The following is a 16,392-nucleotide window of genomic DNA, read 5'->3' as shown; positions in this document are numbered from 1 at the left end:
CTGGAGGCATGCAGGTCAAGCTCAGGAGGGGCCTCCACTCACACGGGAGGCTGGCCATGGCATGCCAAGGGCTCTCTCTGCTCTCCAAACCCAAGCACTGCCATTTGGTCCCTAGCCTCAAGTGACGGCCTAAAAGAGCCCAAGGAAAACTCTGGGCTGGGCTGCAGGGGCTGCGGGTGCCTGAGCCCATTCTCCCCTGAGCTTTCTGCCTCGGCCAGCCTGCAGCCTCCTTACCACATCCCAAGGCCTCAGCGGGAGCAGGGCCACCGGCCCCATTGGGCGCCAGCCCACAAACCTGACCGAGGCAGCCCTTCCTCTGAGTGGGGGTCCACTTCTCAGGCCTGCTCAGGAAAGCGGGGACCCTCTCTTTTAACTAAGAGCAGCCCAAGCAGCTGGCAGCTCCTCTTCCGCTTCCTCCCTGAGAAGGCCGATGCCCCTGCACGCCTGCTTGCACCTTGCCCACACTTTCACTGTTGTTCCGAACTGCTTGTCCTTGGCAGCAAAATCCAGCATGATATGATAGTGCCAGAAGTTTTATGAAAATATCTTTCTTTTGTGAAATCATAAAAAAATACTTGGCTGGAATACAGCCTGGGAGGAACAGAGGAGCATTTCATCTTAAACACTTCCTTTGTCATTCTATAAAAATCTTGATCCAACAGTTGCAACTCTTAAAAAATTCCTCAGAACACTTTGGCCGCTCCCCCGCCCACCCCAGGTCATTTCTGCTTCCTATTCAAACCTCCCTGGGGCACTTCCTCCGCACAAGCCCCGGGCTAACTGCTTAACTATGCGCCCTCCTTCGATCACCACACAGTCCTGTGCGGGAGGCACCACGCTTACCCTCATTTCACAAGGACAATTCGGTGGCTCGGTGAGTTCGCTGGTCACAAGGCTGAGCCTCAAAGGTTGGAGCAAATCTGAGACCTGGCCCACCCCTCAAGCATTCCTGCTCCAAATGCCCTCTCCCCCACCTTCCCAGAGGGCCCTGCTAAAGGCCCTAAACAAATGGCAGCCTTGGATACAACTGCCTCCTCCCCGTGACCTCCTCCCTTGTCTCCTGCAGGAAACTGTGCCCACTACCAGAAGGGAGGCTGGTGGTATAATGCCTGTGCCCACTCCAACCTCAACGGGGTCTGGTACCGTGGGGGCCATTACCGGAGCCGCTACCAGGATGGAGTCTACTGGGCTGAGTTCCGAGGAGGGTCCTACTCGCTCAAGAAAGTGGTGATGATGATCCGGCCCAACCCCAACACCTTCCACTAAGCCAGCTCCCTCCTGACCTCTCACGGCCATTGCCAGGAGCCTGACCCGGCCATGCTGGCCCCGGCACCAGGAACAACTCCCCGCCAGTTCACCTTGGGGCCGGGAGGATGGGGCCGCCGGATTCTGTTTACCCGATCGCTGCGGCAGATGATGGAATGGAATCAACACAGTATTCTCTGTCCCTACTGCTTTTCTTCACATCAGACAGACCCTCGTGTTTCCACACAGGACAGAACTACAGACAAGTCCTTCTTTAAATACATTAAATCCCTACAATAAAAACCCAACTGCAAAATACCTTCGTAATATACATACGCATGAGCTGAGCTTATGCACATGTGTGTACACCACACATATATGCATTTAGATATATACCACGTGTACTATATCTAGACACGTATATAGGTTTGGTTATATACCTAAATGCACAGACATTCAATTCTCAGATGTTGAAGTTGTTACCAACAGCTTTGCTCTTCGGCGAAAAGCACTGCATTCACATGGTGTTACTCGAATCTGAGAGCAGATCACAGACTATGTAGCTCTAATTCAAAGAATAACCCTTGGTGTCCACGTGCCTGAATTTTTCCAGGAGTGTCTACATGCGATTCACTCACATAGGGGTTCCCTACTTCCTCGCTAAAGAACCCTTTGGGCACCTGATCAAATTTCAACATCCCCTTCCCTCTCCATTTCTATACCTTCCCCCATTCTCAGGACTTTTTCTCCATCCATCCATCCATCCAACCATCCATCCATCCACTTATTCATCCAACACCATTCAGGAAGTACCTTCTGTACCAGTCGTTGGCCACTCACTGAGGTTCCAGGCACCTTCTCTGCTCTTCTCTACCCTTCATACCCACTCCTTACCTTTTCTGTCATATCATCCTTTCTTTCCAGGCAAGCCTCTGAGTAGGAGACAGTTTGGGCTCCAGGTTTCTGGTCAGGAAAGGGAAGGCCAGGCCCCAAAGCTAACTCCCGGCCACGTAGATGATGTACTCGCAGTTTTGTATGTTCCGTTCACACTTTAGCCTACATGTCATTTTAACCATCACAGAAATAATAACCTACCTTGCCCAGGAGATACTCAAGTGAAGAGAAGTCATCCCCCGATCATTGGGGCCCCCGAATGGCTACAGACCAAAGGTCCCGTGCTCTCAGGCTGACTAGAGTCCGCATCTCGTCCCCAAACTACACTTCTCTGGAGTACAGGTGCCACAAAAATGACAACTGGCCGCTTCTCGTGAGCTCCTGAATAACCAGGAGCCACCGGACCCCTTGGCTGGTGCGTTGCAGCGTGGTGGCTTTCTGAGTCCTGTTGGCCGCGAAGTGTCAGACTCAGTACTACCGGGACTCTTGCCAAGCAGGGAGCAAGACAGGAGTCAGGAAGGTGAGACCGTCCCCGGTGGGCGTGTGAATGGGGGTGTGTGAGATGTTGGAACGTTTGGTACTGTCCATGTCTGGGTGTGTGCCTATTACCTCAGCATTCCCACAAAGTGTACCATGTAGCATGTTTTGTGTATATAAAAGGGAGGGTTTTTTTTAATATATTCCCAGATTATCCTTGTAATGACACAAACCTGCAATAAAAGCCATCAGTGCTATTTGGACGTATCTACACTGTGTGTTACTGTTTTGGAATGCCTTCCTGGGGCCTCTGCTATCAGAGTCTCTTTGAGTAAGACTAGATACAGATTCAGCACCAAGGACATACACCAAAATCTTTTAAATCACACTCTCCCTATCTTTGGTTTCCACGTACACCATCAGGAGGCCCAAGACAGCACCCCAGGCCATGAAGGCTCTCTGGGGCTTCACTTCCTTACAGCCATGTCCTGGATATCTTCACTGAACGTCCCAGAAGCACCTCCTAGACAGTGCAACCAACCCCTGAAACACCTTCCCTCAGGTCTGGGCCCATTTCACCAAAAGGCACCATTTATCAATTACTCAGGTCAAAAACAAGAATTTCTCCCCTTACCACACCAACGCCAATCCATCCATCCACGAAAGCCCTTTTCTCTGCCTTCGTGTCTCCTCTCCCCTCAACTACTACAACAGGCTTCCCACCGGATCGGGAGCCCTCTGCCTCCCTCCCTCGTTCCAATCTGACTTTCACATTAGCTGCCAGAAAAACAAAACTGTGGGCTGGGAAGTCATCTCTAGGCATGGCAGGAAACCCCAAAGCCAAAAAGGAAAAGATTAAGGGATATGACTAAAGAAAACCCCAAATTTTCTGCCCTCTGAAAAATAACAGATGACCAAGGCTGAAGGCAAATATCAAATAAGAAAAATAAAGGATCAATATTCATGCTATCTCAAGAACTCTCTTAAATCATGAAGAAAAATACAGACACCATGACAGAAAACTTCGTTAGGCACACGAACACATTAGAACACATATGGCCAATAAGGAAGAAAAGGTGCCAGCCTCAGTAATAACCAGAGAGGGAGGGATACCAAATCAAGCACAAACCATCACAAGGTGCCTATCGGATTTGTAAAGATGAAAAAAATCTCCATGTTGACAAGGGAATGGAGAAATACGTACTTTCTGTACTATGGATGGAAGTATAAATTGATTCAACATGTTTCAAGGGCAACTTAGCAACGTGTATGTCAAACATGGATATACATATGCGTCAAAATTTTTAAAGTGCTTATACCTTCGGACCCAGCAATCCCTCTTCCCAATGACTTAGCAATACTGCCACACGAGAGCTGCTTCTAGCAAAGATGTAGTTGGGTAGAGACAGATATTTACTACACCCTACTATGTGCTTGGAATTGGACTTCCGTTTTCTTATGTAACGCTCACAGCACCCAGGTGAAGAAGGGATTGTTCTCACCTCACAGGAGAGGAGGAAATGAGGCTCACAGTCAGACAGCTGGGAAAAATGCCCTAGCAGCAGTTAATCCGGAAGGTGCTGGATGTCAGGCACTAGCTAAGAGTTCTCAGCTCCCTTCTCCCAAACCTCTAGTCAGCTGTCGAGGTCAACAGTTGTTGTACCCTATTTGGTGTGTTTGGTGAGAATACCTCAACCTTGGCCCAGGCCTCCCCACACACCTGGACTGGTGTGTCCAGGATGGAAGGATTGATGGTTAAGGAAAACAGGGTCCATCCAGCCTTACTGGTCACTGGTCGTGGGTCCAAACCCCAAAGCGAAGAGTTCTGGAAAGCCATGCTGGGCAACGTGGAATAACCCTTTTCCTAGGCTAGCTGTGACCCAGACAAAAGCAGGCCGAGACACCAGCTATTTCTCCCAACCCCCACCCCAAACCCAAACCTGAGTCAAACCACACCCTGGCTATATGGAAGGAGAGGTAGGAATAAACCCATCAGACATGTGGAACTGGCTCTCCTTGGTGTAAAATGGGGGTGTGGCCAACAGCATTGAAGAAGAGAATGGGGGTCGGGGAGGGGGGCGGAAGAGCTGTGCTCAAGTGCATGGTGCCATAGCACCTGGTGCGTGGCTCCGCCGGCCAGCAAACACAGCCAGGTCCCTGAGGTCTGCCCAACTCAGATCAGCACCTGTCCTTCCTCTCCCATCCCAGCCAGTGGCCTTTTAAGGCCTGCAGGCGTAGGAGCCCTACTGTCACTAAGGTCTCCGTGGTGAGTGTACCTGCAGACCCAGACTTTCTCCGATCCCAGCCAAGCCCCCACACTCCGGTTTGCACCCATACCTTGGTCGCTGGGGGGCACCGACCTGCTGGGCTTATGTGGGAACACGGCAGGAAGACAGTGATGTTCTTCAAGCAAGTGACACTGAGCAGGATCCCCTCCCCCAAATCTTGCAAAATCTTGCCAATTGGAGCAAGACTGAAAGAGAAGCCTTTGGACTACCGAAAACAACAGTATTGGGAGTCTAGGATGCTCACAGTTTACAGATGGTCCTTGGGAGCTCAAGGGGGTCCTCTCTGATCTGAGACCACCTCATCTGTTATATGCAGGCTTGCAAAGACTCTAGGCTATAGTAAGACAAAGCCAGGCAACTGGATTAAACAGAAAGGGGACGTTTCAAGGTAACAAAATGTTAAAAAGGCACTCTTTCGGCCTTAGTTTTATGTGAGACTCCAGAGGCTAAGGGCAAAATAATAGCTTCCAAGTGTCCCACATCCTAGAGCAAGGTGTAGGACCATCACTATAGGGGGTGACTCCAAAAGGATTCTACAACATTAGCAGATTGCCCTTCTGCAGCCTGTGTGAGAGGTGCAGGAAAAATATCCTGGGGTGGGGGGAATGAGTTGTCCTTGTGATATGCTCCCTGGCCACCACCACCACACGGAGGGTGGGTGTTCCCCCGACCCTAAATCAAGTGAGAGGGCCTTCGAGGGACCATTCCAAAGGTTTGGCATAAGCACTACTACCAGACTCGTGCCTCAAGTCTCCAGACCTGCGGCAGAGAGAAATGAGACCACACTGGAGCAAATGGCAAGCCCATCAGGGGCTGCGGGGGAGGCAAGGATATGGTTTCCTAGGAACCAGAGGGCAGCCAGGGGGGTGTGGTGGGGGGAGACAGTGCAGGAGGCCCAGGAGCCAAGGAAGGAGCCATAAGTGTTGAGGTGGAAAAGATGTATCACAGGTCACGGCAACTGAGCCAGAAGTGCCCAGAAGGGAAATTCTGCAGCAGCAGCAGCAGCAGCAGCAGCAGCAGCAGCAGCAGCAATGGGGGGTAAAGAGTGTGGGTGCTTGGGCTTCTGGTGTAAGCTCTGAATCACGACTGAACTGGCCACGTAACATGGGCCCTGACCCCTCAATTTTCCCCTCTCCCCTGTTCCAACCCCGAGGCTCACAAATCTCAGTGGGCAAGCGGGAGGCAGGAGGGTTGTGGGGGCCAGTGACAGTGCTGACCGTGGGCCCTCCCCCACCCCAGGCTTCCAGGCCTCTGGTCCAGGCGTTAGGGAGTCCAGACCTCTGGTTACTGCACCACACTGTGTGCAGTGACCAGATGGTTAAAGCAGACTCGGCTTCTTCATGCCGAACGCCAGAAAGACGAAGGGGAAGAAGGGGCTTGCTAAGTCTCCAGCGTCGACCGGGAAAAGAGCTAGTCCACAGGGTAAGTTGGAAAGGACACGGGGGAAAAAATTAAGTTGGTTTCTTCTTACACCTGACTGAGTCCAGCTCATTTAATAAGCTGGTTACATAAGGACACGAGGTATCTCCCAGAGTCCATGAGCAGGGACGCAGCTGGGCCTCACGAGGGCCAGGAACCAGAAATGGCCTGGAAAGCCTTCAAGAGGCAAGGCAGCAGCTCTCCCAGCCTCCCCCACCCCCCCTTCTTTTCCCTTTCCCTTGCGCGCAGGTCTCTCTGTTTCTCATTGTGCGTCCATCTGCTTTTCCCAGCACGGAATTCCTGAGCTCACATGTCCTGCTGGTCTCGGTGCCAGCAAAGACTGACGAGCACCCTCCCTTCCAGTGCAGACTCCCAGCCCGCTGGGGCCGGGTGTCCACCTCAATCCGATCAGCTCTGGCTGGAACAAACACTGCCGCTGGAGTTCAATGCTGTGGGGGCAGTTGGGGGGGGGGGGGTGGTTCTCAGGTTCCCAGAGAAGGAGGGATCTCAGCCTGGATCTATATCCAAAAAGGTGTCTACACTGTACTTCAGCTGCTGTTAATTCCCCTCCCCTCCAGAGACTGTATTTTGCCAGCTAGGTGGATTCTGTCCCACTAGCCATTAGATGGTGTCTTCTCCTCAGTCCCTCCCCCTGCCCACTCCTGCTCTACCCCACAAAGCATATGCAAATGCTTCCAGGCACTGCTGGGTCACTAAATGTGACACCTGGCTGTGCCCAGATGTGGCTCTTCCTGCCCTTCCTGGGTTTGCTGAGTTTCTCAACAGTCTCTGTGGATACAGGAGGCAAGGAGGTCCCCACTGCTGGAGTCTTCCTGCAGGGTTTTGCTCTGGATTACACTCGTGCCATCTGCCATCTATAGGGTGCTTTCTATGTACCAGGCACCACGTGCGTCTCTTTACATCTCATAACAGGGGACACCTGGGTGGCTCAGTCGGTTAAGCATCCAACTCTTGACCTTGGTTCAGGGCACGATCTCACGTTTTCGTGGGTTCAAGCCCTGCGTTGGGCTCTGTGCTGAGCCTGCTTGGGATCCTCTCTCTCTCTCTCTCTCTCTCTCTCTCTCTCTCAAATAAATAAATGGACTTTAAAAAATAGATAAATAAATCTCATAACACACCTATGAGGTGGCTCCTCTAATTGCACTCCCTTTATCTAACAGACATCAAGGCTCAGAGATGCGAGTGACCCACCCAACAACATGCAGCCTGAGCCTCTCAGGATTTGCACTCCTGCTTCTGCAGCATTACATCACAACCCACAAGGGCAAAATGAAACAACCAATGCCCTTGTCTCATCCCGTCATCGCCCCCCAAACACCTGAGAATCCTGGCGGCCTCCTGCCCACAGCAGCAGTTATGTGAGCCAGCCAGCCAGCCTGTCTGTGCAGAAGTAACTGGACGGACAACAGGTCCCCAGATGTCAGGAAGCCAGTCCAGCGCTCTTTGCCTGATTTATCTCAGAGCAGTGGGCCCAGCGTCTTGGGGCTTGCGACCCTGTGCCAGGGCTGAAGGCTGCGCCCGCCCTTCTCGCTTCCACTTGTCCTCCAACCGACAGACTCAGCCCCAACCTCTGGCAGTCACGCTGTTAACTTGTGGCTGCTCTGGCTGTCACTTGTGCACAAATTCTACCTGGTCCAAGCCCTGGGCCACACCATCTGGTAGCTGGGTCCCCGTTATGGTGGCTCATCTCCCATGTGCATGCCTTCAGGCCTGGGGCTTCCTTACCCAGTCTCTCTCAGATCCAGAGTCAAGCTCGACCCAGGCCTATCTGAGATTCTGCCATTGTGGACACAAGGCCTTGGTACCAACCATCACCCGACATTCAAGTACCCCCATCTCTCCTGACGTAGGGCCGGCTGGGTCAGCTCAGCCCACACATGAGAACCCAGACACAGATAATCACTCCCATCTGTGCAGCTTTCCCAAAGCACTTCCACATGTGGTAGCTCCCAGGTGGGCGGGCCATCGGCTGTCCCATCCCCTGCTCACCCCTGGTCATGATAAACCTGGCTCTATGGGCTGGCCAAGGGGTGCTCCCTTCCCCTGTTTCAGCATGTGCACCCTCCTCAAGCTGAGGGACATCTCCTAAGAGAAAGAGAGAGGTCCTTGGGCAGGGTGGACAGGTCACGTTTGCCCTGACCGTTAGAGAGCGAGCAGTGGTCCAGAGCCTGGAAGGGTAGCTAATGTAAAAGGCATGGAATCAGGTCTCTCTGGAGCCGTGTGTTGACAGAGGCCAACACCCTGGTCACCTCAAAAAGGGAAAAGAATAAGAAGCAGCGCAAAGCCTTGGAGCCCAGAATGCCGACCAAGCCCCAAGCAAGTGTATGGGCAAGGATTTCTGTCAGCCTCCTCTCCGCGGGGACCCAACAGCCAGGCAGTCTTTCTTCACTGATCAGGGCAATGCAGGGCCATGCTGGGGACACAGGAGAAGGATTAAGGACAGACATAGATGTTCGAGGATGCAGAGGCAGGAGCAGAGGGCAGCTGAGCTGCTGGGTGGGAGGCAAGGCCTGGCTGCCTAACTGCGGGCCCAGGAGAGCCCAAGGAGCATGTGTTTGAAGCAGGAAGGCAGCTTCTCTGCCAAGAGCACAAAGGATTGGCAGGTAGAGAAACGTGTATTAAACCAAGATGCCAGGGGTGCGTGGGTGGCTCAGTTGGTTGAGTGTCCAACTTCAGCTCAGGTCATGATCTCATGGTCCGTGAATTTGAGCCCCGCATTGGGCTCTGTGCTGATGGCTCAGAGCCTGGAGCCTGCTTCGGATTCTGTGTCTCCCTTTCTCTCTGTCCCTCCCCGGCTCACACTCTGTCTCTCTCAAAAATTAATTAATTAAGTAATTAATTAAATTAAAACAACAAAAAACAAAATGCCATCTCTTACCCGACAGTCTCTCATAAATAAAAAGGGGTCGGTAGGACCTAGTGGTTGGTGGTGAGCGTGGGGTCGACCGTAACCGCCACCTTTCAAGGGCGTTCCCAAAGTAGCTACTGGAGATAAAGTCACAAATAGTTTGTCCAGCAATCCCTCTCCTGGCACTCACTGTTCCAGAAATCCCCCACAAGTGAGGAAAGGCACAACGCACTTTCCATCGAAGGGAGAGAACAGAAGCCATCCACCTGCTCCTCAGCAGGCACACGGCTGCACAAACCAGCAGGCGGCCAGGCACTACTCAGCAAACCACCCAAGTGCCCACCACGAGCGCCAAACAAAATGTCTAAAATGTCCCCATTTTGGTTAAAAGGCATACTATTCCTTGCATCCCCTGCGTCCCACACACATGCACATACATCAGTGTGTGGAGAACAAAACCTCCGGAAGGATACGCACCGACTGTTAATTGTGGCTACTTCTGGAAAGTAGGCGAGGAAGAAGGGGATTTTCGCTTCTTACTTCACAGACTTCTTTTTAGTGTTCATTTCATGAGTTTTACAACAAACAGGGTGTTGCTTTTGTAATCAAAACAGTTTTTAAGAGAATGGGTGGACACTGAATTCACCCTGGAGCACAGCTTTCTGGGGGGCACACAGAATGGAAATCTTCCAGTTTCCTAAGCAGGCATTCGTGGGCCTCCGAAGGCCTGGACATGTTACCTTCTAACGCCCAACATACACTTGATTAGGGAACCACAGCCTTTCTGAGGGTAACTTCTGAGGCCCTTCTCAGGCACCCTCTTCCTTACAGGGCTGTAAGAATTCATTACCTCTTAAAGTGGCAACCACCACCCCCCCCTTGTCCTATAGGATTTCCTCCCGTGAATATTAGCTTCTGAGAGGGACCCAGCACTTCCTGCTGCCCTGGAGATCGATCTTACTGTCTATTGTGTGCTCAGCTTTACAGCTGAGGCAATAAAGTAATAAACGTGGGGTAGTGATCAAGTTTGTGTGATGTGTTAGCTATCCACTGCTGTGTGATAGATTTTGCCCCAAAACACAGCAGCTTACTTACTTATTACTTTGCAGTTTCTGTGGGTCAGGAATTTGAGTGTATCTCAGCTGGGTGCCTCTGGCTCAAGGAGTCTCAAGTGATGCAGTCAAGCCACAGGCGGAGGCGGTGGTCTCATCTGAAAGCTCCACTGAGGTGGCCTCTGTTTCCAAACTCATTCATGCAGTGGCCAGCAGGCCTCAATCCCTTGGCTCGGGGGACTCTCCACAGGACTGCCAAATACAGCTGGATTCCCTCAGAATCCAAGAGCCAGGAAGAGAGAACAAGCCTCCCACAAAGAAGGCTTAGTCCTTGAATAATCTGATCTCAGAATGGATGTCCCATTAGTTCTGTCATATTCTGTTTGTCAGGAACAAGTCAGTGCGTTCTGCCCGTGCTCAAGGGGAAGGGATGGCACAAGAACAGGAATACTGGGGAGCAGGGAGCACTGGGGCCATCTTACAAGCCACCAACCACTCAGAATCCTTCAGATTCTCCATTCCAATTATCTTAACTCTCCCTTTCCAAACCAGTGCAAGGAGGACATCCACGGTGCCAGATTAGTCCTGAGGATGGGGAAACTCACTAGCCCTTCCTCCAACCCAAGCCCCCAACCTTTGTCCTCCTCGGGGCTAGCTGGCCCGGGGGGGGGGGGGGGGCCTCAGTCCCCCATCTCAAGCCCTCGCTACACAAAGGAGAGTCCCCAGAGACATTCTTTCTCAGTCCACTGTCCAGGTTTCCCCAGAAGGTAAAGACCTTTTACAGGGAAATATGGCATATTCTGAGGTTCGTGGTTGGGCACTGGGTCAGACGTGGCTTGGGCACTGCTATCACCAGTCCGAGGTGGCACCCCTAAGTGGTGAGACCTTTCACATGAGTCCTGTTCGGCTTCTGCAGCTGTGAAATAAGTTAAAAATAGTGCCTCTCTCAGAGGAAAGAGCGTCACGTCAGGAGGATGAAGTGAGATCATGCTCATAAAGTAAAGTGCTCAGTGCAGTGCCAGTCACATGTGAGAGAATAACCAAGAGTTGTCGTGATCACAACCATGAGCTTCAAATTAGAAACCCAGAGACCAAAAGGCAAAGCAGAACAGCCATCCTGAGGAGTACGCAGATTCCTGCTATGAAAACACACTTTCTCTGGCACAAAATGGGCTCTGCCCTTACCTCCTCCTTTTGGGGATCAGACAAAACTTCCTGACGCAGAGAAATGCTGACTCCAAGTACTCCCTGTGCCCCAGAAGGGACAAAGGTGACAAGGTGCTTAGCTGTGGGCAGCAGAGCAAATGCCACCCCACCCCCACCCCCACACGTGTTTTCCTCCCGCACCGCTTCTCTCCAGGGAGACAGAGGTGTTAGACAGAGGGTGCGTGAGTTCGGGCTGAGTGGAACCCCAGCCAGAGCGTGCGATGTTGAGTCGCACTGGGTCTCCGCCTGGCATATGACATTGGCTAAGTCATAGGTCAAACTGTGGCTTTCCTCACTCACAAAATGGGGGTTTTAATAACATCCACTGGCTTTTTGTAAAAATGGAACCCGACTGTGAAGTCCCAGAGAAATGTGAATTTTAAGGTAACAAATTCATAGACTGCAAAAGTAAAGGCAAATTTCTCTTCTGGAAGGGAGAGATTTAAGACAATGTGCAGCTGACCACTCTACAAAATAACGGAAAAGGTTTCCTTCGTTTGGGATGGAGTTACCTTTGTGATTATTCTGTTGACTGAGAAGCCTGTTGGAGACAGGTCAGAGGGCAGCAGCTTATCCCCACTCGCTGGGCCCCCCAGGGGGTGGATGCCTCCATCTGAGGAAGGGGAAACTTGATCAAAGGCTCTCCTCGGCTAGGAATGGGAGGGCAACGGGTCGGCCCTGCCGCGTGTGGCTGTCTAAGAGGAGAAAGGGCATGGTCCGGGGGCTCTGGGAGCAGGCATTTCAGAATGCAGGCTCAAGCTTTCCTCTGTGGCACTGGCATCCCCGGATCCGTCCCGAACTGTGCTCCCTGGGGGAGGAAGGAGGAGCCTGGCTCCACACAGGTCCAGCTGCAGGGACTGGGTAGGAAAGGCAGAGATGCCGGAGGGAGGGATCAGGGGTTTGGAGCCAAGCAGCCAGCTGAGGCACCATGCAACAACCAGGATGGATCTGTGGAACAAGTGAGTATTCCTTGGGGATCCTTGGAAACACGTGGGGTGGGGAACTGAAAACAAAAAAGTCTGGATTTCCTGCCTGCGGAATGGAAATTTTTCAGTTGGGCATTAAAGGAAAGGACTACCCTTAGTGCTGGCAAACCTGGGGACAGCCGGATAAAAATGTGGCCACCCTGAACTGGGAGCTGGCAGACTCGGTCCTGGGGTGGCGGTGGCCACTGTGACCCATGTTCGAGGAAGCAGAAGTGCCAGTGACATCAGTCGGCCCAAATCCACCTGTCCTGTGTGGGTAGACTGAGAGAGCATGGCGCTGGCCCTTCCGTCTCTGCTGTAAGGGGAACACAACTCAAATGTTCACGCTGATTCGCAACGCCAAAGCACAGGGAAATGCCATGTGTCTCCATCGGGTGTAAGGGACAGGCTCACTGACAACTGTCTCATGTCTTTCCAAGGCTCTGCTCTAAAAGGAACTGTTTTTAAAAGGGCTTCCCTCCCCCTCTAGCAATTTCTCACATACAGTGATGCACCATGGGCTTCTTCATGCTCCCCTCTCTGGTCTTCCTTCCTCTAGCCTGGCCTCCTCGAAGCTACTCACACGCTGTAGGCAAGGCGGAGTGTGTCCAGTGCCAATCCAATCTGGTCAGGCCCTTGCCTCAAGCCCTCCGTGGCTCCCTACTGCTCTTAGGGGGATCGGGGCCTGAGCTCCCCACTCACGGTGTCTGGGCCCCAGGCCATCTCACCCCTCCCTTCCACTCCAGCTGCTTCTCACAACACCCTCCACCTCATTCTCTACTCTCCAGCCAGTTTTTTCCAACAAACATGTTTTTCCCCACTCCAGGGCTCTTGCACAAGCTGTTGTCTTTGTCTGGCATGCTCACCTCCCACCTCTTCACTTAGCTTATTCATTCTTTAGGGCTTCCCTCCAGAAAGCCCTCCCTGGCCCCCCACACTGGGGTGGGGCCCCCTCTATAGATGCTCCTTTGCCTTTCCCTTCATGGTGCTCAGCTCACTTTCAGTTTCCGGTTCACTCCTGCCGGTCAGGTCTGGGCTGTGGGTGCCACCAGAGCAGAAAGGGTATCTGTCTCGTCCACCACCACCCATCATTCGCTGGTGGGCACCGAGAACACACCATCTAGCGGAGGGCTGGCACATGCTGCCCTCAGGCTCCAAGTGCAAGCCCCTCACTCCCTGTGCTGTTCTGGGGGCTTTGGGACACAGCATAAGTGCTTCTTTCTGAGAGTCCTTTTAGATACCCCACAGGTTAGGTCTCTTTTACGCTTGGAAACAACTTGCCTTTATTTTAAACTTCAGAGTCCATATTTGAAAACAAAGCCTTGCTTTATTTATGGAAGGGTTTGCTTGTCTGAAGGAATTCCTTAGGTTCTAGAAATTCCCTTCACATATCAGAGGCCAAAATCCATCTCCTATTTTCAGATAAAAACTGGGTAAATTTACCAAGAATGTCTAAATGTTCTCTCACAATTCAGAACTGTCAGAGTGCCTAATTTTTGTTCCTTGAGAGATCACAGTCTTCCAGACTGCCTATGGTTACCTTTGGAATCAGTTCTAAACCTTTGAAAATCCACTGCACTCTTAATTTCATGTAGCTATTTCCTGGAGGGAATTATAGGTAGCGAAAACCAAACACCCTCTGAGTCAGTAGAGCTGTTTAGAAATAAACGGTGCAGGCCATTCTTTAGTCTGACCTGGGTGTTAATAAGGAGTTGCTATCAGACAAATTTAAGCTGCAAATAATTGACCTAATTCTCACCACTCTTTTTTTTTTTTTTTTTAATGTTTATTTTTGAGACAGAGGGAGACAGAGTGTGAGTGGGGGAGGGTCCGAGAGAGAGGGAGACACAGAATCCGAAGCAGGCTCCAGGCTCTGAGCTGTCAGCCCAGAGCCTGACTCAGGGCTTGAACCCACCAACCGCGAGATCATGACCTGAGCCGAAGTCGGACGCTTAACCGACTGAGCCACCCAGGCGCCCCTCACCATTCTTTTTACGCTTTGAAGTAACTGGGAGGAAACTTTTTGAGACAGTCTTACTTTTAAAATGTAGCAAGTTTTTCCCTCAGTGTTTTTTAAATTATGCTTCACAAGATACAGTGAGCCAAAGTGCGGCCAACTGGCCCTAAAATTTGCATGAGAAGGAGCTGGAATACACACGCACACAGTAGCAACTGCTACGTGCGGGTACAAGCAGACGGTCCCGAATAATCCCAGGAAACCAGTTGCCATAGAACCTTCCACACAGGTTCAAAAGAATTGTTATAAAAATAAACCCCATACCTGCCATTAGAGGCAAATATCTGCCGAAGCAGCATTCGAGGTCTCCAGCAATGCAGGCAACAAAGCAGCAGGAAATATCCGGGGCTGACCTGAAGTCCGTCCCAGAGAATAACTCCCTCCCCCCAAGGGAAAGACCTACAGTGAGGACTTTGCCAAGGGAAAAAGAAATGGTTTCAGACATTTTTTCCTACATTGTACTTTCCAGGAATTATGTAACTATTCCTCCTTCGATAAACAAATCCAGCCCCGGGACAGGTTGGGTTTCCAAGAGGGACGAGCACTGAAACCACAACCTGGCTGTGGGGCAGGGTCTGTCCACGGTGACCAGATGGGCAGGTAGGGCCCAACTGCCCTTAGGGCGACGAGCCCACTGAGCCTCAGAAGGGGAATCTTGCTTCATTCTCTTTAACGGAACCGTGGTGTCCCCCCGTGGTAAACCCGCGCGTGCCATCCTGAGAACAGAAAGCACATTGGTGTCGCCTCCTGGTCTCTCCCTCTTCGTTCGTATATATGTCAGGAGTCATTCTGATAGAGCAGGAGAAATGCAGCCCGACTGGCTGCGGGGAGAGGGAAGCGGCCATCAGGCAGGAAGGGCAGGAAGGGCAGGAGCGCGGCAGAGGCTGGGCTCTCGGGGGCAGAGGCAGGAGGGTGGTGCAGCACCAAGGCCTCTCTCCAGAAAGGCACTCACCTCCAGAGAGGCACTCACCTCACTCCACAAGAGGCAGCTGAGATGAGGCCATCCAGGACAAGGAGGGCCGCGGCTCCAGAAACTGAGGGCTGACACAGGCAGTGTGTCCACCGCAAGGGCGGACCTGTCCTGCAGCCTGACAAGAGACATCGGGTGGCACACGAGGGACCTCTGGCCACTGGCCCGAGGAGGTGACTCATACGCTCAGTCTGATTATAAAGGACAGGGGATCAGAAAGGGGAGACGGTATCGGTGCGGTTTGCCCTCAGAAGCCCAAGACAGCACCACTGTGAGGTCCAAGAACAGAGAGTGCCGCAAGAAAGATTCAAGATAATTCATCCTACTTCATACGGTGCCTGATGGAGGCCACCCACAAGTCATAAATAGCAGAGGACACGCATGTGGCAACTGTAAGGGTAGAGTAGGAAAACAATGACCTGGACAGTGGACGTGGGGAGTCAGGAGAGGGCAGTGTCAGAGCCTAGGGCTTGCGGCCAGACCACGGGGGCCAAGTCCTGGCTCTGCCACTCTCTAGTTATGTGACCCTAGGCGACCTCTCAGTGCCTGCTTATTCACCGGGCCATTGCGAGTGTTCACTGAGATCAGGCCATCAGCAAAACGCCTAGCAGAGTGCCAGACACACAGACAGCAGACAACAAGCAGCAGCTCTCATGACCACTCTCCGGAGTAGACAAGAAGCCGTCCTTAACAATCCAGGAGCATCTCTGCTAGTTGAACCAGTGGGCCTGCGCTAGACAACCCTCACCCTCAGACTATCAATTTCATCCCTCCATTGATCAGCCTCGGGCAAAGCGGGAACAGGTTTGTGAGCTGCGCATATCCACACACCCTCCTCCCTCTGAGATAGTGACTGGCAAGTCAAGTGGAAAGACACTGTGGTTTACAGTAAGCCGTAAAAGGAGAGCAAGGAAAGAATGAGAAAGCACGGAATGATGTTCAGTTAATAATATGGCATGAAGACTAAACAAATGTCAGTGAGTGAAAGGC

At 52.0% G+C, this 16,392-nt stretch overlaps 2 protein-coding genes across 15 annotated transcripts in view; one reads left to right on the top strand and one right to left on the bottom strand.

Moving 5' to 3' along the window:
* The window catches only part of ANGPTL2 (angiopoietin like 2), a 34,984-nt gene extending 31,457 nt beyond the window's left edge, over positions 1–3,527 (top strand). For all 6 annotated transcript variants that reach the window (XM_042914090.1, XM_042914093.1, XM_042914087.1 and 3 more), the window contains one exon: positions 1,067–3,527. In XM_042914090.1, coding sequence (XP_042770024.1) covers positions 1,067–1,266 — 200 coding nt within the window. In that variant the 3' untranslated portion in view covers positions 1,267–3,527. The remainder of the gene's footprint in view (positions 1–1,066) is intronic.
* The window catches only part of RALGPS1 (Ral GEF with PH domain and SH3 binding motif 1), a 269,628-nt gene that overhangs the window by 127,591 nt on the left and 125,645 nt on the right, over positions 1–16,392 (bottom strand). The gene's annotated exons all lie outside the window — the stretch shown is intronic.

The sequence above is a fragment of the Panthera leo genome, chromosome D4 (genome assembly GCF_018350215.1).
Source record: "Panthera leo isolate Ple1 chromosome D4, P.leo_Ple1_pat1.1, whole genome shotgun sequence".
In the NCBI taxonomy this organism is placed as follows: domain Eukaryota; kingdom Metazoa; phylum Chordata; class Mammalia; order Carnivora; family Felidae; genus Panthera; species Panthera leo.
The sequence above is the reverse complement of the archived record's forward strand: the minus strand, read 5'-3'. Positions and strand labels throughout refer to the sequence as shown.